Genomic DNA, 18,584 nt, shown 5'->3' with positions numbered 1-18,584 from the left:
AGGAGTAGACACCCAAGTCTAGCTTCTGGATATTTCCTTGTTCAGCCATGTGTCCTAAAATCCCAAAAAATTTGGTTGGCAGCTGAGCAGAACAAGACACAAGAAGAGGGATGGTGAAACTTGGATAGTGTACTGCATTTCCATGTATGTGACTCAAGTTCCAGTAAGGCTCCCATCATATTGAAGGAAGCTTTGGTGCTGTGGTCTTTTCCATTCTCTCCTTCAGCCTCTCTCCTTCTCTGTCTCTATCTAAGGAGAAAAATAACAGTAACAAAGACACAAGCAGAGGAACCAGAGGTGCAGAGATAAGACTATTTGATGGTTATTCTGTCCCTGGATTTCCCAGGACCACACATGACAAGTCCCCCTCCCTAGCCCACCAAGTTCAAAGGGACTCTGTTCTGGGAAAGTGAAGAATCACCCCTTACTTAGATCGACAACAGTAACAAGGATGTACAGCAGCCTGTCAAGAGGGGTAAGCTCAGCGGGAGGAAGGGACATGCCCCAGATGTCCCAGACTTGAGGGTTCCTACAGGCTGTGCCTGCGGGCTTCCCCCAACTTGCCTCCTAGGAGATGAGTATTTGTATTTGCACACAGACAGCTCATGCAGGGCCCAATAAGTCCATGGCAGATCAGGCACAGGTGGGGGAGGGGGGTGCATGGATGTCCTAGGTGACCACAGTTCTATCTACCTGGGATCCTATTGTTGAACAAGAGGCAGCAGACAATGACCCTAAGAAAGCCAGGCAAATGAACCTTTCTCTGCTACAGAAATATAGTGCTATTTCCAGCACTGCTCATGTAATGATGTAATTACAGCAACTATTTGTGCTCTGCTTGAACAGCCCTTGAATGTGGCTTAAGTCTTTGAACCATAGGGAAAGATGGCTGAGGAGGATGGCCTGTTTGTCTCTCTGGTCATCTGCTCTGAATGATTTTGCTAAACTTGACACCAAAGGTAATACCTTTGTGATGCTCACCAAAATAAAAAGGTAGCGAAAGAACTGAACTTACATCCTTAATAAACATCACTACATAATAATGAGAAAACATGAAAAATTGGTAAAATTCATGAGCAGCTAACTTGCAAATGGGACAAAAAAAAAAGTGGTCAGTTCATATTGTTTTTTATGTTAAGTCCAACATCAGTTGCAACCAAGAAACACAATTAAAACATGTCATGGGAGGACTGTCCAAATAGCTCAGCCGGATAGTGCATTCACTTGTTTGCCACCCATGTGCACAACTCAGGTTGAAGCCTGGTCCTCACCACACTGAAGGAAGCTTCAGTGTTGTGATCTCTTTCTAGATAGAAACAGAAATACAATACCAGTGGCCCAGGAGACTGCATGGTAGATAAAGCATTGGACTTTCAGGCATGAGGTCCTAAGTTTGATAACTGATACTACATGTACCAGAGTGATTCTCTAGTACTCTTTCATATATAAATCCTTTTTAAAAATCTCTTAAAGTATATATACATACATATGCATATATCATGGTATCATGGAGGAGGGCAAGAGACAGCTAGCTCATCAGGTAGCATGCAGACTTAACCATGCTTGAGGACCTGAGTTCAAGCCCTTAGCATCAGAACCAGAGCTGAGGGGGTGGGTGATGATGCACCTGGTTGAGCGCACACCTTACAATGCACAACTCCCAGGGGTTCAAACCTGCAGGGGCAAAGTTTTGTGATTGGTGAAGCAGTGCTGCAGGTGTCTCTGTCTCTCTCCCTCTCTGTCACCCCCTTCCTTCTCAACTTCTGGCAGTCGCTATCCAATATATGTTTAAAAAAGAACGAGAGCTGAGCAGTGCACTGATATATACGTATATACTTATTTGTGCATGTACAAGAAACTTTCAGTCCAGACCAGGAACTTAGCATCTTTTATAAAAAATCATTTCAAAGCCACCTGGCAAAAATAATAATAATAATAATAAATAAAAAAATAAAGCCACCTGGCTGGCAAGGTGACCACTAGAAGCTACCTCATGGGATCTATTTTGGATTGACTTGTCAAGGATGGTGCAGCTTCCAACAACATAGAGACCCTGAAACAATGAGCCTCAGGGCCAGGGAGAGAGTGGAGCAGGGGCGCACAGGCCTTGGATGTGAGGGCTCCCAGGTCCCATTCCTTGCACCACCGCCATTTGGGAGGGGGTTGCTCTAGTTTATGCACGTGTCTCTGTACGCAAACCATAAAGCTTCAGTCCAGGGACCCTAAGCCCCTGCTATGGATGAACCCAGGGGGTCCCGGGTTGGGAGCCAAATGTCCCCGCTGCCCCCCACACCTAACTCCCCCAGGCGCAGCCCAGCACAGACACGCCCCACGCCGACACCAGCTTCAGTTTCCCCGCCACGGCCCCTCACGCCGCTCACCTGAACCCGGCTACCGGAAGCCCCGCCCCGCGGGAACTTCCGGTGGCGCTCTAGGCCGCAGGGGTTGGGCTCCTCTGCCCGGAAGCCTAGGAGCTGCCCGGCGCACGGCCGCTCTTCTGTTACTGAGGATCGGGCTCTGCTCCGCAACCGCTTCAGGTCAAGCGCCGCCTCTCGCTCCTGCTCCAGACCCGCCACCTTTCCGACTTCTGCGGGCAGCCCTTTTCTCTCCCTTCCTCCCAGCTCCGTCGCCTGCTGGCGGAGAAGTGAGTGTGAGGTCGGTGACCAAAGTGGATGGATGCCTGGCAAAGGCGGCTAGTGGCAACATGCCAGCGCCATGAGCGAGGGGGGCATATCAATGAGACACGGGGCGGGGGGTGGGGGGGGAGACGGGTCCGGAGACCCGCCTTGGAGCAGAGAAGATAACCATTTCCGAGTGTGCACACCCGGCCTGGGGCAGAGCCTCAAGCTTGCTGAACTCAAGCTTGCACCAGCACCTTTCCTGAGCCCAAAGGGTGCACAGGGTCGCCCTCTACTGGTGGGGTCACATCACAAAAACCTGCATCTTACCGGGTGCAAGACTGTGGGTACCAACAGAGACCACATAGGAGCCCCAGAAAGGCGGAAGACCCACGAATGGGAGAGAGGGTGGTCGTGTTCTCGTTCTCTCTCTCTCTCTCTCTCTCTCTCTCTCTCTCTGGCAGAGAGAATATATGAGATCACAACACCAAAGCTTTTTTAAATGCAGCGGGTGCCAGGCTCAAACCTGGGTCTTACACCTGGCAAAGCAGCACACTATGCAAGTAAGCTATTTTGTGGGGCCCTGGCGGACATCAAGAGGCCTTTGGAAAGCCAGCGAAGTACGTGATCCAAGGTGGGTTGAGAGATAAGAAGGGGCGGATGCTGCTGTCTGGGGTGAGCACAGTGGTGCCCGATCCATGGCGAGTACACCCCTTGTGCTGAGACAAGAGCCTAGAGACGAGCTGCAGGAGCAGGGACTGGAGAGCTGGTTAATGTGAGCACAGCCCAGCTGCAATAGACCCAGAGGGCAGAACCCACAACTGGGGAGAACTGATCCTCACCCGAACAGTACAGATGTGTCTGAGGAGACCCGTGTGGGAGCCGCATGTCTCGCCTCCTCCCCAAAGTCCTTCCCTTGGCCATCAGGGCTCTACTTGAAGGAGGGCGTTCCTTTCTTCACCCCAACCTCTCAGATGCTCCTCCATCCAGGACAAATAACCTTCAGGAGGCGTAATCCTCAGGGATTCCTTTCCCCGTGTTCTTTGGGTCCCCTGGGCAAACCCTCCCCATCTCATGGGTTCAGGGAAGGTTCCCAAACTTAGCGCATCACTGTGGATGCTGTAACTAAATCGAGATTGTGTGGCTCCACCCCAGGCCAACAAAAGCTATCTCCCCTGGGGTGGGATTTGGGAATCTGCATTCAGCCAGCTTCCAGGTAATGCACTGGGTGGTCTCAGTGAGTTCTCATGTCACATGAAACAAAATCCTAGAAAATAGGAGGCAGTGGGGTCTCTTGCTTTTTACATTGCAAAAAGGGGAATATATATAAAAAAAAAAAAAAGAAACATTACAAAAGGGGAAATGGATTTCCTACAAGGTCAAAGGTTCCTAAAAGCTGGTGCTTCACAGGAATTGGCTGAGAGGAGAGTGAGATCTCTACGGTGGAAGAGATAGTATAATGGTAATGCAGATTCTCATACCTGAGGATCTGAGGTCCCAGGTTCAACCCCAGCACCACCAATAAGCCAGAGCTGAGTAGTACTCTGGCAAAAATAAATAATATTTAGTGAGATCTCCAAAATCCTAGGTGGGGGAGGGAGGATGGAAATGTCTCAGAACCCCCAGGAGGGCATTTATAGATACAGTTTAGGGCACTTAGTAACTACAGGTTTGCCCTGGATGAATCGCTGCCTCCACTCTGTCTGGAGGACTATGCACCCAAACCCTGACTGAGGTCAAGCAATTTAATCCTGCATCTGTCATCAGTCTTTCTGCCTGTGTACTTGAACTGAAATACTGACTTTTCCTGGGACTTGAACTCCTCGACTCTCAGATTGTAAATGCACTATTAACACAGGGTTCCAGCAAGCCATGGGCAGACCCTGGGACTCCACATGCATGAACCAGTATTTCAGCATCTTTCTCACATATCCATCTACCTGCTCACTCTTCTATACTGCGTCTCTAAGAAAAACAAATACACTAACCAGGAAACAGATGACTCATCCAACTTCAATTAAGTGTAGATTTGGACTTTAAATTTCAAAACTGATGTTCTCAACCATTACTCCACACTACCTATATGCATGTAAAAATGAAAACTATTATATCCAACTGAAGACTTTTTTTTTTTTTAAACAGAGCACTGTTCAGCTCTGGCTTATGGTGGTGTCTTTGAAGCCTCAGGCATGAGTCTCTTTGCATAACCATTATGCTATTCTACCCTCCGCCCCTGAAGTCTTTAATTAAACTCGTTATTTGTTGACCCATAGACCGGTGCCACCACTCTAAGGACCAAGCATAAAGCCCAGAACCAAAATTAAGTCAGCTCCCTACTCCAGGGACCAGGAAACTGCTCAGGAACCTTTCTCCAGGCTTAGAGCCTCTTGGGGGTGTATGTATGTATGTGTGTGTGTGTGTATATATATATATACACACACACACACATACATACATACATATGTATATGTATAATTTAAGCTCAGCTCTGGTTTATGGTGGTGCCAGGGTAGAACCTAGGATGTCTGGTGCCTCAAGTATGAAAGTCTATTGCAATACCACTGGTGCTATCTCCATGACCCTTTATAAATAATCTGATGGGCAAGAGACTGCTCAGCTCCAGCATATGGAGCACTGGGAATCAAACCTGGGTCCTTGTGCATGTAAGTCCTGGGCTTTACTGCTGAGCCATCTCCCAGGCACCTTGCTTCCTGAGGCCCAGTATAGACAGTGCCCAACACAAATGATCACTTCTCAAGCTCTGGAGCTCCCAGGGAGCCCTCTTCCTAGTGCCTTGCTGTTTCTCATTCAAAAGTTCCTGACACTGGCTGTAGCCAGCCCCACCCAATGGGCTTTCTGCAGAGGCTAACCATTCAAAATGCTCCCAACTGGCTCTAGTTGTAGTCAGTCTTTCCAGAAGCCCCTTTTATAGGGACTTACTTTGTGCCTGGCAGTATACAGACTTTACCCTCATCCATGGACACCTCACTGCTGTGCCCATCTTCAAAGGAGGAAGCAGGCTCTACAGAGTGCTAGGGCAGGAGTCAGACAAGTTGGCCTCTGGTCTCTCAGATCACTGAGTCCTTATAATATTCTTGGTCATTGAGGGAAGAGCAGAGGCTAGGGCCAAGGAACTGGGTCTGAGGCAGAGGACGGAGAAAGGAAGTGACATGGGGCAGAGGAGGCAACAGAGGGTGATCTTTGACAGGAGATGGTACCATCCCTGCCCTCTGGGATGGGCAGCCCTTCGATGCATACACCAGAGAACATGTGAAGGTGAAGATGGTTATGGAGTCAGACCCCAGGGCCTGGGGACCGGGCAGGCCACAGACCAGACCAGTCAGAGAACAAGTAGCTATGTCTTGCTTGCTTGACTGAATGTCAATAAATAGGTTGAGGAAATGTGGGAAGTCACCGCAGACTCCTGCAGGTGCTCTTAAATAAGGGGGCTGGGGGACACACAGCCAAAAAATAGATGCCATTCAGCTCATCTCAGCCAACCCTGTCTGACAAGGGAGAGCAGTGCCATAGCATGTCCATGTCCATGCATAGCAGCACAGAACTATGGGCTCCCTCCTCTGCGCAGCCTTCCCAGCTTGACACCATTGGCTCCCTGGCCCCCATACTACATACCTACCCTTGGTGGCTGTAGGCAAGAGGCACAAGCATCAGCACCCCCAATCACATGGGTTAGGCAGCAAGTACTGGGTCTTCCGAGCACAGGCCCTACCTTGGTGGAGTTGGGGGTGGGGGGAAGCACCTCTCATAGATGCAGACCAACCTCAGGCAGCACAACCTGTGGAGGTAGTGGAGAGGCCCACAGCAAGCCGAGAAGCTGAAGCATCTCTCCAGTATGGAAGAGCGCATGCAGACACCCGTCTGCCCCTACTGCTCCCTGAGGCTCCCTATCTACAAAGCCTGCCTTGGGGAACCCAGTGAGCCCTGGCTAAGGCTGGCAGCCCAGAGGCCCAGGGACGCAAGTGGGCAGTGTGGCCTGTCTCCTCACCATGTGGACCCAGGCAGAAGCACAGTGGTTTCCATCAACGAGAAAGGGCTTTATTGGGGCTGGTGCCCCCGCTACTCCCGGTAGTGCACCCGCTGGTGCTGGATGAGCTGGGAGCTCTGGCCGAAGGCCTTGCCGCAAGCGCTGCAGGTGAACGGCTTCTCGCCCGTATGCGTCCGCAGGTGCCGGAAGAAGTGCGAGCGGCCGCGGAAGGCCTTGCCGCAGTCGGGGCACTCGTAGGGCTTCTCACCCGTGTGGATGCGCTGGTGCTCGATGAGCACCGAGCTCCAGATGAAGGCTTTGCCGCACTGGCTGCAGGTGTACGGCTTCTCGCCTGTGTGCAGCCGCTGGTGGCGCACCAGGTTGGAGCTCTGGCTGAAGGCCTGGCCGCACTCGCCGCACTTGTAGGGCTTCTCGCCATTGTGGGTGCGCAGGTGCTGCGTGAAGTGCGAGCTGTGGCTGAAGGCGCGGCCGCACTGGCCGCACTCGTAGGGCTTCTCGCCCGTGTGGATGCGGTGGTGCTGGATGAAGCCCGACCAGCCACGGAAGCGCTTGCCGCACTCGTGGCAGGCGTACGGCTTCTCGCCCGTGTGGATACGCTGGTGCTTCAGCAACAGCGACTGGTACTTAAAACTCTTGCCGCAGGCTTCGCAGCCGTGTGCCTTGGGGCCCCCCAGCCCTGTGGCCCGCCCAGGGGCCACCTCAGTCCCCGGGGTGCCCTGTGGTACCAGCGTCATGCACCAGGTGCCCCTCGTCGGGGAACAGGGGGTGACCCCTAGAGGTGGACCGGCCTGGGGCTCCAGGCTGCACTCCTGCCCGCTGCTGCCCCCGCATTGGGGTCTCCAAGGCGGGATCGGCAGCACCCCTCCAGCCTTGTCCATCCCATCTTCTGGGTCGAGTGGACGGGGAAACGCCGTGGTCTGGCTGGACTCAGACTTGGAATCTGAAAGGTGCAATGGGAGACAAGTAGCAGCCACCCTATGCTGATGGGCCCAAGGTGAGAGCACTCTGGGTGGGGGAAGGCCTGATGGGGGACATAGCGGCCAAGCAGGTGGTGGGCTGGGGCTGCTGACACCTACCCTCACCCCAGATGCTGTGCCTCTGTTACGATTCCCTCTTGCCCCTCCATCCTCGCTGACCTGGGAGGATGGAGCTCTGTAGGCAGTGTGGGTGGGGAGAGGAGAAGCCTCTGGAGAGCTGGGGCTCCAATGAGGCCCCACTTATCAGCTGAGACACAAGATGGACTCTGACTCCAGAAGACACTAGTGGGGGGCTGCCCTGTCACCCAACAGGAGGGAACCTCCAGCTCTGGAATGCTGCCAACCTGGCCTGGCCGAAGAGGAACTCTACCTGAGATTCTGCAGGCCACCCTCTCCAGAGCTCCCTAAGGACTTCCCTGGGCTAGGTGATAGCCGCCTCTGGGTCCAGCTCCCTTCCCAGCCGTGGCAGGGAGGATATCTGTCCCCAGGGCCCCAACCTCAGACACCTGCCTCCAGAACTCTCAGGCGGGAGGCTGAAAGCTCAGTGCCAAGGGAGGGGCAGGTTCCAGTGGAGACTCCAAGGAAGCAGCCCAAGGGCTTCTAGGGTGGGAGGACCTGGGGGTGTGGATTAGCTCAGTCAACCCTGGGGAGATGTCAGGACAGATCTCAATTTAAGGCACAGCTGGAGAGTGGAGGAGCTGGGCCCAGGCCAAGAGAGAGGTGGAAAACCTTTTGACACAAACCTCAGTGTAGCATGCTATACAGCTATCAGAGGAAAGCCTCCATGCCGTGTGCTGTCAATCAGCTTCAGAGGCCTCCATGTGATACATACAGAAAAGCAGCTCCCTGAGGTACATGCAGTAAAGGACATCACTGCCTCTGACCTTCTCCCAGACTATAGAGAGTGAGAGAATGTCTCAGTCCATAAAAGAAATAATTACATAATTGGGTGAAGGATGCCAAATTCATGGGTAAGTCTGCCAAAATTTGATGTATAAATATGTCCCAATAAATGTGTTCAGCATTCTGTCCCCTCAATGGTTCCAAGGTTCCTTGCCTCTGAGTGTTTTCATTTCCCTCCCCTCTTTCAGACACTTGTAGGGGCTAGACTCCTGCCCTGTGGAGTCAGCTTCCCACAGGGAGCACACAGAGGAAGAGGCAGGAACCCCAGGGTGACTTCCCATCTGCTGGTCTGGGAAGCAGCAGTGCCCACTGAGAGACCCTAGACCAACAGGCAGGTAACCATGAGGGTTGGAGACAGGGAGAAAGGTCTGGGCCACAAACACAGGCCTAGGAAGCGTAAGTGATGAGACTGGGGCTGAGTGGTAGCTGAAATGGGCCCAGCATGGGTCAGGCTGGGGGGGCTGGCACAAGATCCGTTTCCCTGGGTGTGTTCTCCCACCTGGCCAGCAGGTGTCGCTGCTGATCTGCAGCTCCTCCATGTCTTGGAAATTCAGGTCTGGTGGCTCCACCCCTGGTGGCTGGGAGAACCTTTTGGGGCTACAGCCTGGGGGGTACAGGGGCTAGGGCTCATCACCCCACCTCTGAATCCTTAAGATTTATGACTGCCACCAGTTCCTGGGCTGAGCCCCACATACACTACACACCTCCTGCAGCACCACCACCCTGACTGGCAGGTGAGCCATGCCCCTTACTTTCCTTCCAGCCCTTCCAAGTTCCTCCTCCTCCTCCTGCTCCTCTTCCTCCAGGAAGCCTCCTGAGGGCTCTGTTCTGGGAGCTTGCCTCTTAAGGCAGGCACACAGCCAGGAAATGTCTGTTCTCTAAGCAGATGCAGGTCTGTCTGGCTGCCACATCCTCCCTCGCCTAGTCAGGACTCTGCCTCTGGCCCACCCACTTCTCAGGCCACTATTGGAAGATCACTGCCTAGTCCCCTCCTGGGCCCCCACTGCCCTGGGCCACACTCATCCTGGACACCTGCTGGCACCACACAGAGCCCCTCAGTCTGCTGCGACCTACCCAGTCCCCTATTCCATGGTGCCCAGGACCTAATCAGAGTCCCAGGTTGGTGTCCATGTGAGGGTGAAGTGGGAGGTGAGCTTCTGACCAACATCCAGGAAAGCTCCCAACAAAGGGCTGAGCCCAAGGCCAGCTCCACAGAGATCACTCAGGCCCTGGCTTATCTCAAATCTTCCTCAGGGCAGAGACTACCTGGAGATGCAGCCAATACAGAGGAAAGAAATGGCCCACAGCCCCATCTCCTAAACTCAACTCAGCCCTTCTGCCCAGTCTGCTTGTCTCACCACTGGGGAGTCCCAACCAGGATGGCAGTGCACGGTGGGGGTCAATGAACTGTGCCTACTCAAAGCCCAGGCTCATCCATTTCTCTCAGTGCTGAAGGAGCATCATGACAACAGGAGAAAGGACACAATCCTCAGTCTGGTGCTGTCTGCACCCCCAGTCCCGTTCAGGTACTCTTTTGATGAGACTAGACCCTTCTGGTCCTGGACTGACCTGGGGTGAATCCCCCACTCTGAGCTGTGTGTTATCTCATGCTCCCTTGACTTCTTTGGGCCTCACTGTCCCCAGTGGTTAGCATCCACTTGGGAGGTTTGCGGGTAGCTCTGAGAACCTGTACAGAGCCTGGCACAGAGCACGGCCTCAACACACAAACCAAGACACCAATACACACTGAGAACAGAACTCAAGACTGACCCCTCACCTCAAGGGCCCCCCGTGTGGGTGCCAACTCCTCAGAATAGCAGGTGCAGGCTTCTGGGTCTCCCCCCAGCAGTGGGCCCTTGCATGACTGTCAGCAAGTCATTGCACCCCTACCTATGAGACAGTGACCTGCAGACTGAAAGCTGCAGGAGCCCCACTCCTAACACCTGAGAGCAAGTGGAACCAGGTCCTCTCTCAACCCTGCAGGGGGACAAGCCACAGCTCCACCCCTGCAGGTCTCTGAGGGGAACTCCCAGCCTGCCCAGAACTCTACACGCGATTGTCCTGGTGGGGGAAGAAATGACAACTCCATACATGGGATACACAAGGGGCTGACAACTCAGGGTGCTCACCCTCCCACCTCCCTTTCCCAAATAGGCACAGTCCTGGGGAAAAGAGGGGACTGTCCCCAAGGAGTCAGCACCCACATTCTGCCCCAGCTTCAACTGCTACAGGCCAAACTGGGTCAGCTCCAGGAAGCCGCCTCCTCTGGGATGCAGGGAAGTGGAGGGAACCCAGTGGCAGGGTGAGTACCGTGTTGATGATCGAGGAAGTGAGGCCGGGCCTCGCAGTGGTGGGCTCCAGGTGTCCCTGGTGACAAGAGACTGACAGGGGATGGGGCATGAAAGGACTCATCCCCCAGGGCTGCCATCCTCCTGGAGGTCTGCTGAAGGTGTGCACACTTGTGACCTGGGAAGAGGAAAACCGTGGTGGGTGAAGCAATCAGGATGAAGGGCAAGGCAAGTTGTCTGCCTGCTTCCAGTAAGACAGAGGCTCCACAAGAGAAACCACGATGCCTAAAAGTCAGAGCCCTCTTGGGGGCCTTGGGGAGGGTATGGCACCCAGCAACTTGAGTCTCTGCTACCTGGGCACCTCCTGAAGTACCTTAACCCAAACACCACTTCTAGTGATGGGCCCCACATTCTCCCACCACTGGGGCTGCCGCCACTGCCATGTGGTGTGTGAAGACCCAAATTTCTCACAACCCAAGGGATGGCATGGTGGATAAAATGTTAAGACTCTCAAGCATGAGGTCTTCAGTTGGATCCCCAACATTGTATATGCTAGTGATATCCTGGTTCTCCCTCTCCCTCTCTCATAATGAGTGGAGGATTCTTTAGAAAAGGAAAACCCGTATTACTCCTCTGGCACATGGACATGCTAGTCAAGACTCAGTGAGCAGGTTGGGGAGACCTGGTTATGCAAATGGTTATGCAAAAGAGCTTGTGCTTGAGTCTCTCGGGTTCCAGATTCAATCCCCAGCCCCACCATAAACCAGAGCTAAGCAGTACTGTCCTCTTTCTCTCATTTAAAATAATTTATAATATATATATATATCTTTAAATAGTATTTAATTATCAATGAGATGATTCCCTGGAGAAACCCCACTTCTGACACAAAGCCTGGAGGCTGCAGATTGTCAACCCCAGATGCCTTTGGGGCAAACAATCTTTAGTTGTTTCTGGAGGTCTGACAGCCAGTGTGGGAGGGGCTTTCACACGGGGACACAACGGAACCCCTGCCTTGGGGGGGGGAAGATAAACTTGGCGACACTGCAGTGGCGGAGGTAGCGGGCAGCAGTTGCTTCAAGGGGCGCAGAGGAGGCCCCACACAGCTCTGCGCCCAGATGCCGGTAGAAGCAGGGGCGGCCCGAGTGAGTGGAGACGGGGCTGCCGGCAGGTGCTCCCACCCCGAGTCCCACGCCGGCGGTGGGAAGGGCAGGCGCGACTTGTGTGACTGGCTGTCACACAAGGCACCCTGGCTCTCCGTTCCGGCTGGGATGCTTCGGGCGCTCGCTCCCCGCCCTAAACCTCGGGCAAGGGGCTTCGGGCCTCAATTTCCCGGAGCAAAGTGGGGACTCGCCAGCAGCCGCCATGCACCGGGGTCATGGCGGGGGCCGAGCCCGCAACCCCGCAGCCGCAGCGTAGCGACCACTCACCTTCCGAGCGGAGTGGCCGCCCGCGCGCCAGCCGGAAGTGCAGCAGCGCCCCATCAGCGCGCACTTCCGGGACGCTCTGGGCGCCGGAGGCACGTCGCCTCGGTCGCCGGCAGATCGCCCCCTGCCGGTCGTCAGTGGAGACGCGAGCTCTGCGACACCCACGGGGAGACTTGGGGGGGGGGGCGTGGCGCGGCTGCAGATTCAATTGATTGAATTGAAAATTTCCGCTTCACAGTGCTCTCTAGGGATCACGTGACCTGGCACTGGTCCTCAGACCAAACATCATTTGCTGGCCGACTGACTAAAGACAGATTTTTCCTTCTCTCCTTTTTGTAGAGTGTCTCAAAGGCCCCTTTAAACAGCTCTGACACTGAGCTGGGGAGACAGTATAACAGCTAAGCAGAAACGTTCATGTCTGGAGCTCTGAAGCCCCAGGTTCTGTCACCAGCACCACTATAAGCCAGAGCTGAGTGAGCAGTGCTCCGTTACAACCAATAAAGAGGAAGAAAGAGACTGAACTGTTGGGGCCAGGTGGAGGCGCACTTGGTTAAGCACACGCATTACAGTGCTCAAGGGGCTCAGGTGCAAAGCCCAGGACCCTACCTACAGGGAGAAAGGTTCATGCGTGGTGAAGGAGAGCGGCAGGTGTCTCTGTCTCTTCTCCTCTATCTCTCTCTCTCCCCCCTCTCAATTTCTCTCTGTCTCTATCCAATAATAAAAATAAAATGTTTTTAAAAAGAAACCTAGACTGTCCTACCACAGAAGTGTTCCTAAACTATAAGGGCCTAAGGGTTGTTTGTTATGTTCCTGAAATCTTTGTTTTTAATTTCTTTATTGGGGGATTAATGGTTTACAGCCCAGTAAAATACAATTGTTTGTACACGCATAGCATTTCCCAGTATTTCACATAATAGTACAGCCCCCCCCCCACTAGGTCCTTCTCTGCCCTGAAATCTTATAAGAGTCTTACTAACTAGTGTTTTTCTCAGCCATGACTTTGCAACCTGAGGGAGGAGAAAAGAAAGTGAGAGAAGGAACAGCAGGTAAAAGAAAGAGGAAAGAGAAGGGGTGAGGACAGTGAGAGTTTTCTAGCAGCAACAAGTGCTCAAAGGTCCTGGGGAGGACTAGGCATAGGTCAGCGAGGGAGAAATGGCTCAAACTCCTGACTACTCAAACTCCTGACTACTGTACATGTTATGACCTAGATGCCTGGATTGCATTCTAGCTACCAAAGGGCCTGGCAGCAGTGGGTAGCTGGAGGTGCATTTTGAAGGTAGTTTGGGGCAGTGGGAAGACAGATAGAGAAGAAGAGGGGAAATAGGCAATAGCAGGAGGGGAGCTTTGGGCCCAGCAGGGACAATTCTGGGGACAGTGGCTGTTGTTGGACTAGAGGAAGAGGGTAATGGTGTGTTCTGTGATGGGAGGTAGCCAGACACAGGGGCTTGGGTCAGGTTCCACTAGGACATAGCCTCCATTGTGGTGGCTAAGGGCAGCTGGTGCCCTTTCACTACAGCCCATCCAGTGTGCCCAGCCTTCCTGAGTCACCTTGCTGGTTTAGATTAGTGGGTGGAGGGCCCCTTGCCTGTGTGGAGGGCCAGGAGGACCCTGATTTCTCCTTAGAAGACACTAACCAGTGTTCCCTTACCACCTTTCCAAGTGCATCTGGGCCCTGTCCTTGGCCCTATCAGCATCATGTCAGACGTTATCCAATGCAGTAATGGATAAGCTCAAACTTTCCGAATAAGTACTACATGCTGATTGTGCCACTGGAACTCCAAGGCTCTAACTTTCCTACGAATTTTTATTGACATAAACCAGACAATTGACTGGATTTGTCCTGCTGCTTCCTCACCCTCGCATTAACAACATTGTCCACTAGGTGGAGGCTGTTGAGGGTAGGGTGAAATGAGAGGAAAGGTGAAGAGAGGGAAAATTATACTGAGGAAAATGTGCAGTCTACTATCAAAATAGAAATACAGCAGAGGAGGAAAAATGTTAGGAGAAGATGACTAGAGGGTGCTGAAACCCAATTCAGTGAGGACCCAGAGAAAGTAGAGGAAAAAATGAAAGAAGTAGTAATAGGTGTAGCTGTGACTTAAAATTTAAGAGAAGGCAGGACCACAGAAAAAAGTGGGGAATATATATATATATTGTTAGTTTTAGAACAATACCAATATAGTTAGTAAAAATGCATGTATAGGAGTCAGGAGACAGCTAACCTGTTGATGCCTTACCAGACCTCAAACCTCAGATTTGAATCACAGCACTATGTGGGAATACCACAGTGGAGTAATGCTGTGGTAGCTTTCTCTCTCTCTCTCTCTCTCTCTCTCTCTCCCTGTCTCTCTCTGTCTCTGCATGTGTTGATTAAATATTTAAAAGAATGAAAAAACATGTTGGGAGGGGTGGAATTGTATATGCATGAGATACCTACACCTCCAAATAGTGTGTGAAAAAGTTCATATGCACACCTCCACACAAATGGACTCTTGAGAAGGGTATGTGCTAAATCTTTTGGTGTTAGAGCTAGATGAGGAAAGAGACATTTCTATTTTGCTCTTCTATTTTATAATGCTGTCTATCTTTTGGTAAATGAGTTTTTGTTTGTTTTTGGTTTTTTTTGCCTCCAGGGTTATCGCTAGGGCTCAGTGCCTGCACTACAAATCCACTGTTCCTGGAGGCCATTTTTCCCGTTTTGTTGCCCTTGTTGTTGCGCTTGTTTTAGTTGTTATTGTTATTGTTGTCGTAGCTGTTGTTGCTGTTGGATAGAACAGAGAGAAATGGAGAGAAGAGGGGGAAGACAGAGGGAGGAGAGAAAGACACCTTCAGACCTACTTCACCGCCTGTGAAGCGACTCGCCTGTAGGTGGGGGGTCCCGGGCTCGAACAGAGATCCTTACTCCAGTCCTTGCGCTTTGCGCCATATACTCTTAACCCGCTGCACTACCACCCAGCTCCTGCAGATTCATTTTTTATGTCAAAGATGAGCCTGGAAGACTATACTCATTTTGTAAATAAGAGAAAATCTTGTTTTAGAGAGAGAGAGATCAAAGCTTCCTTCAATGCAATGAGGGGACAGGCTTTAACCTAGGTCAAGCCCTTGGCAAAGCAGTGCACTAAGTCAACTATCCCACCTACCCCCCCCCCTTTTGGAGTAGGACAGAAAAATTGAGTGGAGGGAGGAAGAGAAGAAGAGAGATCCCTGCAGAACTGCTTCACCACTTGTGAAGCTTTCCCCCTGCAGATGGAGACTGGGGTCCTGAACCTGGGTCTTTGTGCATGGTAATGTGTTAGCTCAACAGGATGTGCCACCATCCAGTCCCTCCTGCCCTTCTTCCTTCTTGTCTTTTTTACTCCCGCTTTTAATTTAACACTTGGAGCACTTCTTTTTAAACATATGTCTATGCTCTTGGGAGTCCAGACATTTCTTCAGAATTCTGCAAACATGTCTGAGGTGGGAGGAAGGAATGGAGCAGGTTCTTTTTCAATAGGGAAGTGGTGTGGCAATGAGGGGACCTGATGCCCTGGGTTCAGTGATGGACCTGACTTCCCACTGTGGTTCATGGGTCAGAATACAGGAGATCCAGGAAGGGTAGTGTGACCAGGTGGCAAGGACCAGAACCCAGTATTCACTCCACATACACCCAGGTGGGGTCAGATCTCTGACCCTCCTTCTGGCACTGAGCTGTTTTTTATTTTATTTTATTTTATTTTTACCAGAGCACAACTCAGCTCTCATTTATGGTGATGTAAGGAGCTGAACCTGGGACTTTGGAGCCTCAGACATAAATAAGAGTCTCTTTGTATTACCATGATGCCACCTCTCCCACCTTTTATTTTATTTTAAAGATTTGTTTATCACTAACCAGAGACAGAATGAGAAGAAGAGGAATAGGACTGAAAGAAAAACAGCAAAGCATCACTCTGTCATATCCAATGCTGGGATTCAAACTCAGGACCTAACACACTTTATTCACTGTGCCACCTCCAGGACTACATTTAAAAATAACAATAAGGAGTGGGTGGGATAGCATAATAGTTATGCAAAGAGCTTCTCATGCCGAAAATCTCCAAAGCTGCGGGTTCTATCCCACTCACTAACATAAGCTGAGTGTGTGGACAATTTTACTGTTCCAGGTTACTTTTCTCATTGAGAAAGGGGGGCAGAGAGAGACAGAGAAAGAGACAGAGATCATAGCACCACAGCTTCCTCTAGTGCCATAGCACCTCCCATGTGGTGCTGGGGCTGAAACCTGGGTCTGGCTCCAGGCAAAGCTCTCATCTTACCTGGCGAACAGTATTTTTTGTTTGTTTGTTTGTTTTTCTTTGGTCTCCAGGGTTATTTCTGGGGCTCCATGCCGGCATCTGAGCAGTACTTTCAACAGAATAAACTAAAGTCACAGGTTCTACCCCATGCACCACCAACAGAATAATCTCAGGGGCCAGGTGGTGGCTCACCTGGTCGAGCACACATGTTACAGTGCACAAGGACCTGGGTTCAAGTCCCAGTCCCCACCTGCAGGGGGAGATCTTTGCAGTAGTGAAGCAGTGCTGCTGGTTTCTCCCTGTCTCTAATCCTCTCTATTACCCCCTTCCCTCTTGATTTCTGGCTGCCTCTATCCAATAAATAAATGAAGACAATAAAAAATAAATAATTTTAAAAGAATGCTATCTGTTGAAATGGTCATGTTTGGGATATACTGAGTTAAATAAAATATATTATTGCAATGAATCTCACCTGTTTCTTCAAACATCTTTTAGTGTGGCCACCTCAAAACAAAGCCCCTCACAGTGGTTGCAAGTGTAAAATTGGACAGACACAGCCCAGGAGGTGCAGTGGCTAGAGTGCTTGGCTTTCAAGCATTAGGTCCTGAGTTTGATCCCTGGTGTTGCATATACTAGAGTAATGCTCCTGGTGTCTCTTCCTCTCTCTCTTTCTTTCTCTCTCTCAGTTTTAGGAATGAAATCAAACAAAATAACTAGTTCCAAGGACAGTGCTAGGACGGCACCTCTCCTTGCTTGCTCTCTCCTAGTTGGTCACAGCCTGAGTGGGGAAATATATGTATATATATATATAATTTTTTTTTCTTTTTTCTTTCCAGAGCACTACTCAGCTCTGGCCTATGGTGGTGCTAGTGGTTGAACCCAGAACCTCCTAGCCTGCAAAGGCATTTAAGTCTTCTACTTAACCACTAGTCTGTCTCCCTGCCCTGGACACTTAATTCTTCACTGCTTCACCTGCACCCCCAGATGAATGGCAGTTCTGTTTAGGGGGCAGGGGATAAAGAGGGACTGGAGGGGGTCAGGAAAGCCCCTATGCCAGACTGCTTCCCCACTCCATGGCTGAAATGAAGGGTGCTGCATCCAGCCCTACAGTGTGCACACTTCACACGCACGCACCCCTCTTCCCACCCCGACTCAGGCTGGGTCTGATCCCCACTGCCCCTCCTCATGCTGCTGGTGTGTCCCAGACATGAACTGTAGCTCCACACACCCTGAGGCATGAAGACCTGGGTGTCAGCACTTTGGACCTGGAGTCTAGGGACTGAGTCAGAAGGAATTCCCTCTTTGCCCTTTGACCTTCCCAGACCTGAAGTCCTCCAATGATCTGGAGTCCGGGTCTCCTCCCCATTCCAGAAAGTTCCCCCATAGAATCCAGGAGGAGGGGAGGAGGGCAACATGGAAAACAGGTCAAGGCAGGGGCCTCTTGGGAATCTCCGTCCTCAGGGAAGTCCTGCATGAGTGTCGTCACATCTTCATCCTCACCCAGTTCCCACACTGGGAACAAGCACAGGAAGTGTGGCCAGGGCCACCTGCTTCCTGTGATGGAAAAGGATGTACAGAGAGAAACACGGAATGAATGGGGGAGGGGGAGAAGGGACTAGTGACCCAAGGGGATGCAGGAATGTGGGCCAAAAGGGGCCTGGGGCCAGGGTTGGGGGGTAGGTGAGGAAGTCTCAGCATATCTGTTGGGGGGGGGCTGCATAGGGAGCACCACCCCCAACCTGGCTACAGAGCCCAGCAGTAGTAGGTAGGGTCTGCATCAGTGCTGGAGCCCCAGCAGAAACCTGAGAGACCCTGATCTCACTGGAAGACACTGGGAGACCCTGAGAAGGCCCCAGGAGTGGTTTCAAGGTAGGGTAGGGTAGTGAGCCTCCCTGGGCAGTTCAAGGGGCACAGATACCCACATTAGGGCTGAGTGGGGAGCAGAGTGAATAGGCAGACATGTGTGGGGAATAAAAATTGCAAGATGATATCTCCTTAGGTATGAGCAGGGAGGCCCGAGTCTCTACCAGGTACAGCTCCTAGTAAGAGGGAGGAAATGAGGGAATAGCTCAGGGGGACAATAGGGACCAGAAGAGACAG

At 51.8% G+C, this 18,584-nt stretch overlaps 1 protein-coding gene across 1 annotated transcript; it reads right to left on the bottom strand.

The window, feature by feature from the left end:
• Positions 1–6,652: 6,652 nt before the first annotated feature.
• On the bottom strand, positions 6,653–14,088 carry GLI4 (GLI family zinc finger 4). Its single transcript, XM_016193407.2, has 4 exons — positions 14,072–14,088; positions 12,220–12,368; positions 10,815–10,970; positions 6,653–7,564 (listed from the first exon to the last, which is right to left on the bottom strand). The coding sequence occupies exons 1-4, from the start codon at positions 14,086–14,088 to the stop codon at positions 6,696–6,698; spliced, it is 1,191 nt and encodes a 396-aa protein (XP_016048893.2). The 3' UTR covers positions 6,653–6,695.
• Positions 14,089–18,584: the final 4,496 nt, after the last annotated feature.

Source organism: Erinaceus europaeus, chromosome 1 (assembly GCF_950295315.1).
Source record: "Erinaceus europaeus chromosome 1, mEriEur2.1, whole genome shotgun sequence".
NCBI classification, from domain to species: domain Eukaryota; kingdom Metazoa; phylum Chordata; class Mammalia; order Eulipotyphla; family Erinaceidae; genus Erinaceus; species Erinaceus europaeus.
This window is presented reverse-complemented; position numbering and strand designations above follow the sequence as displayed.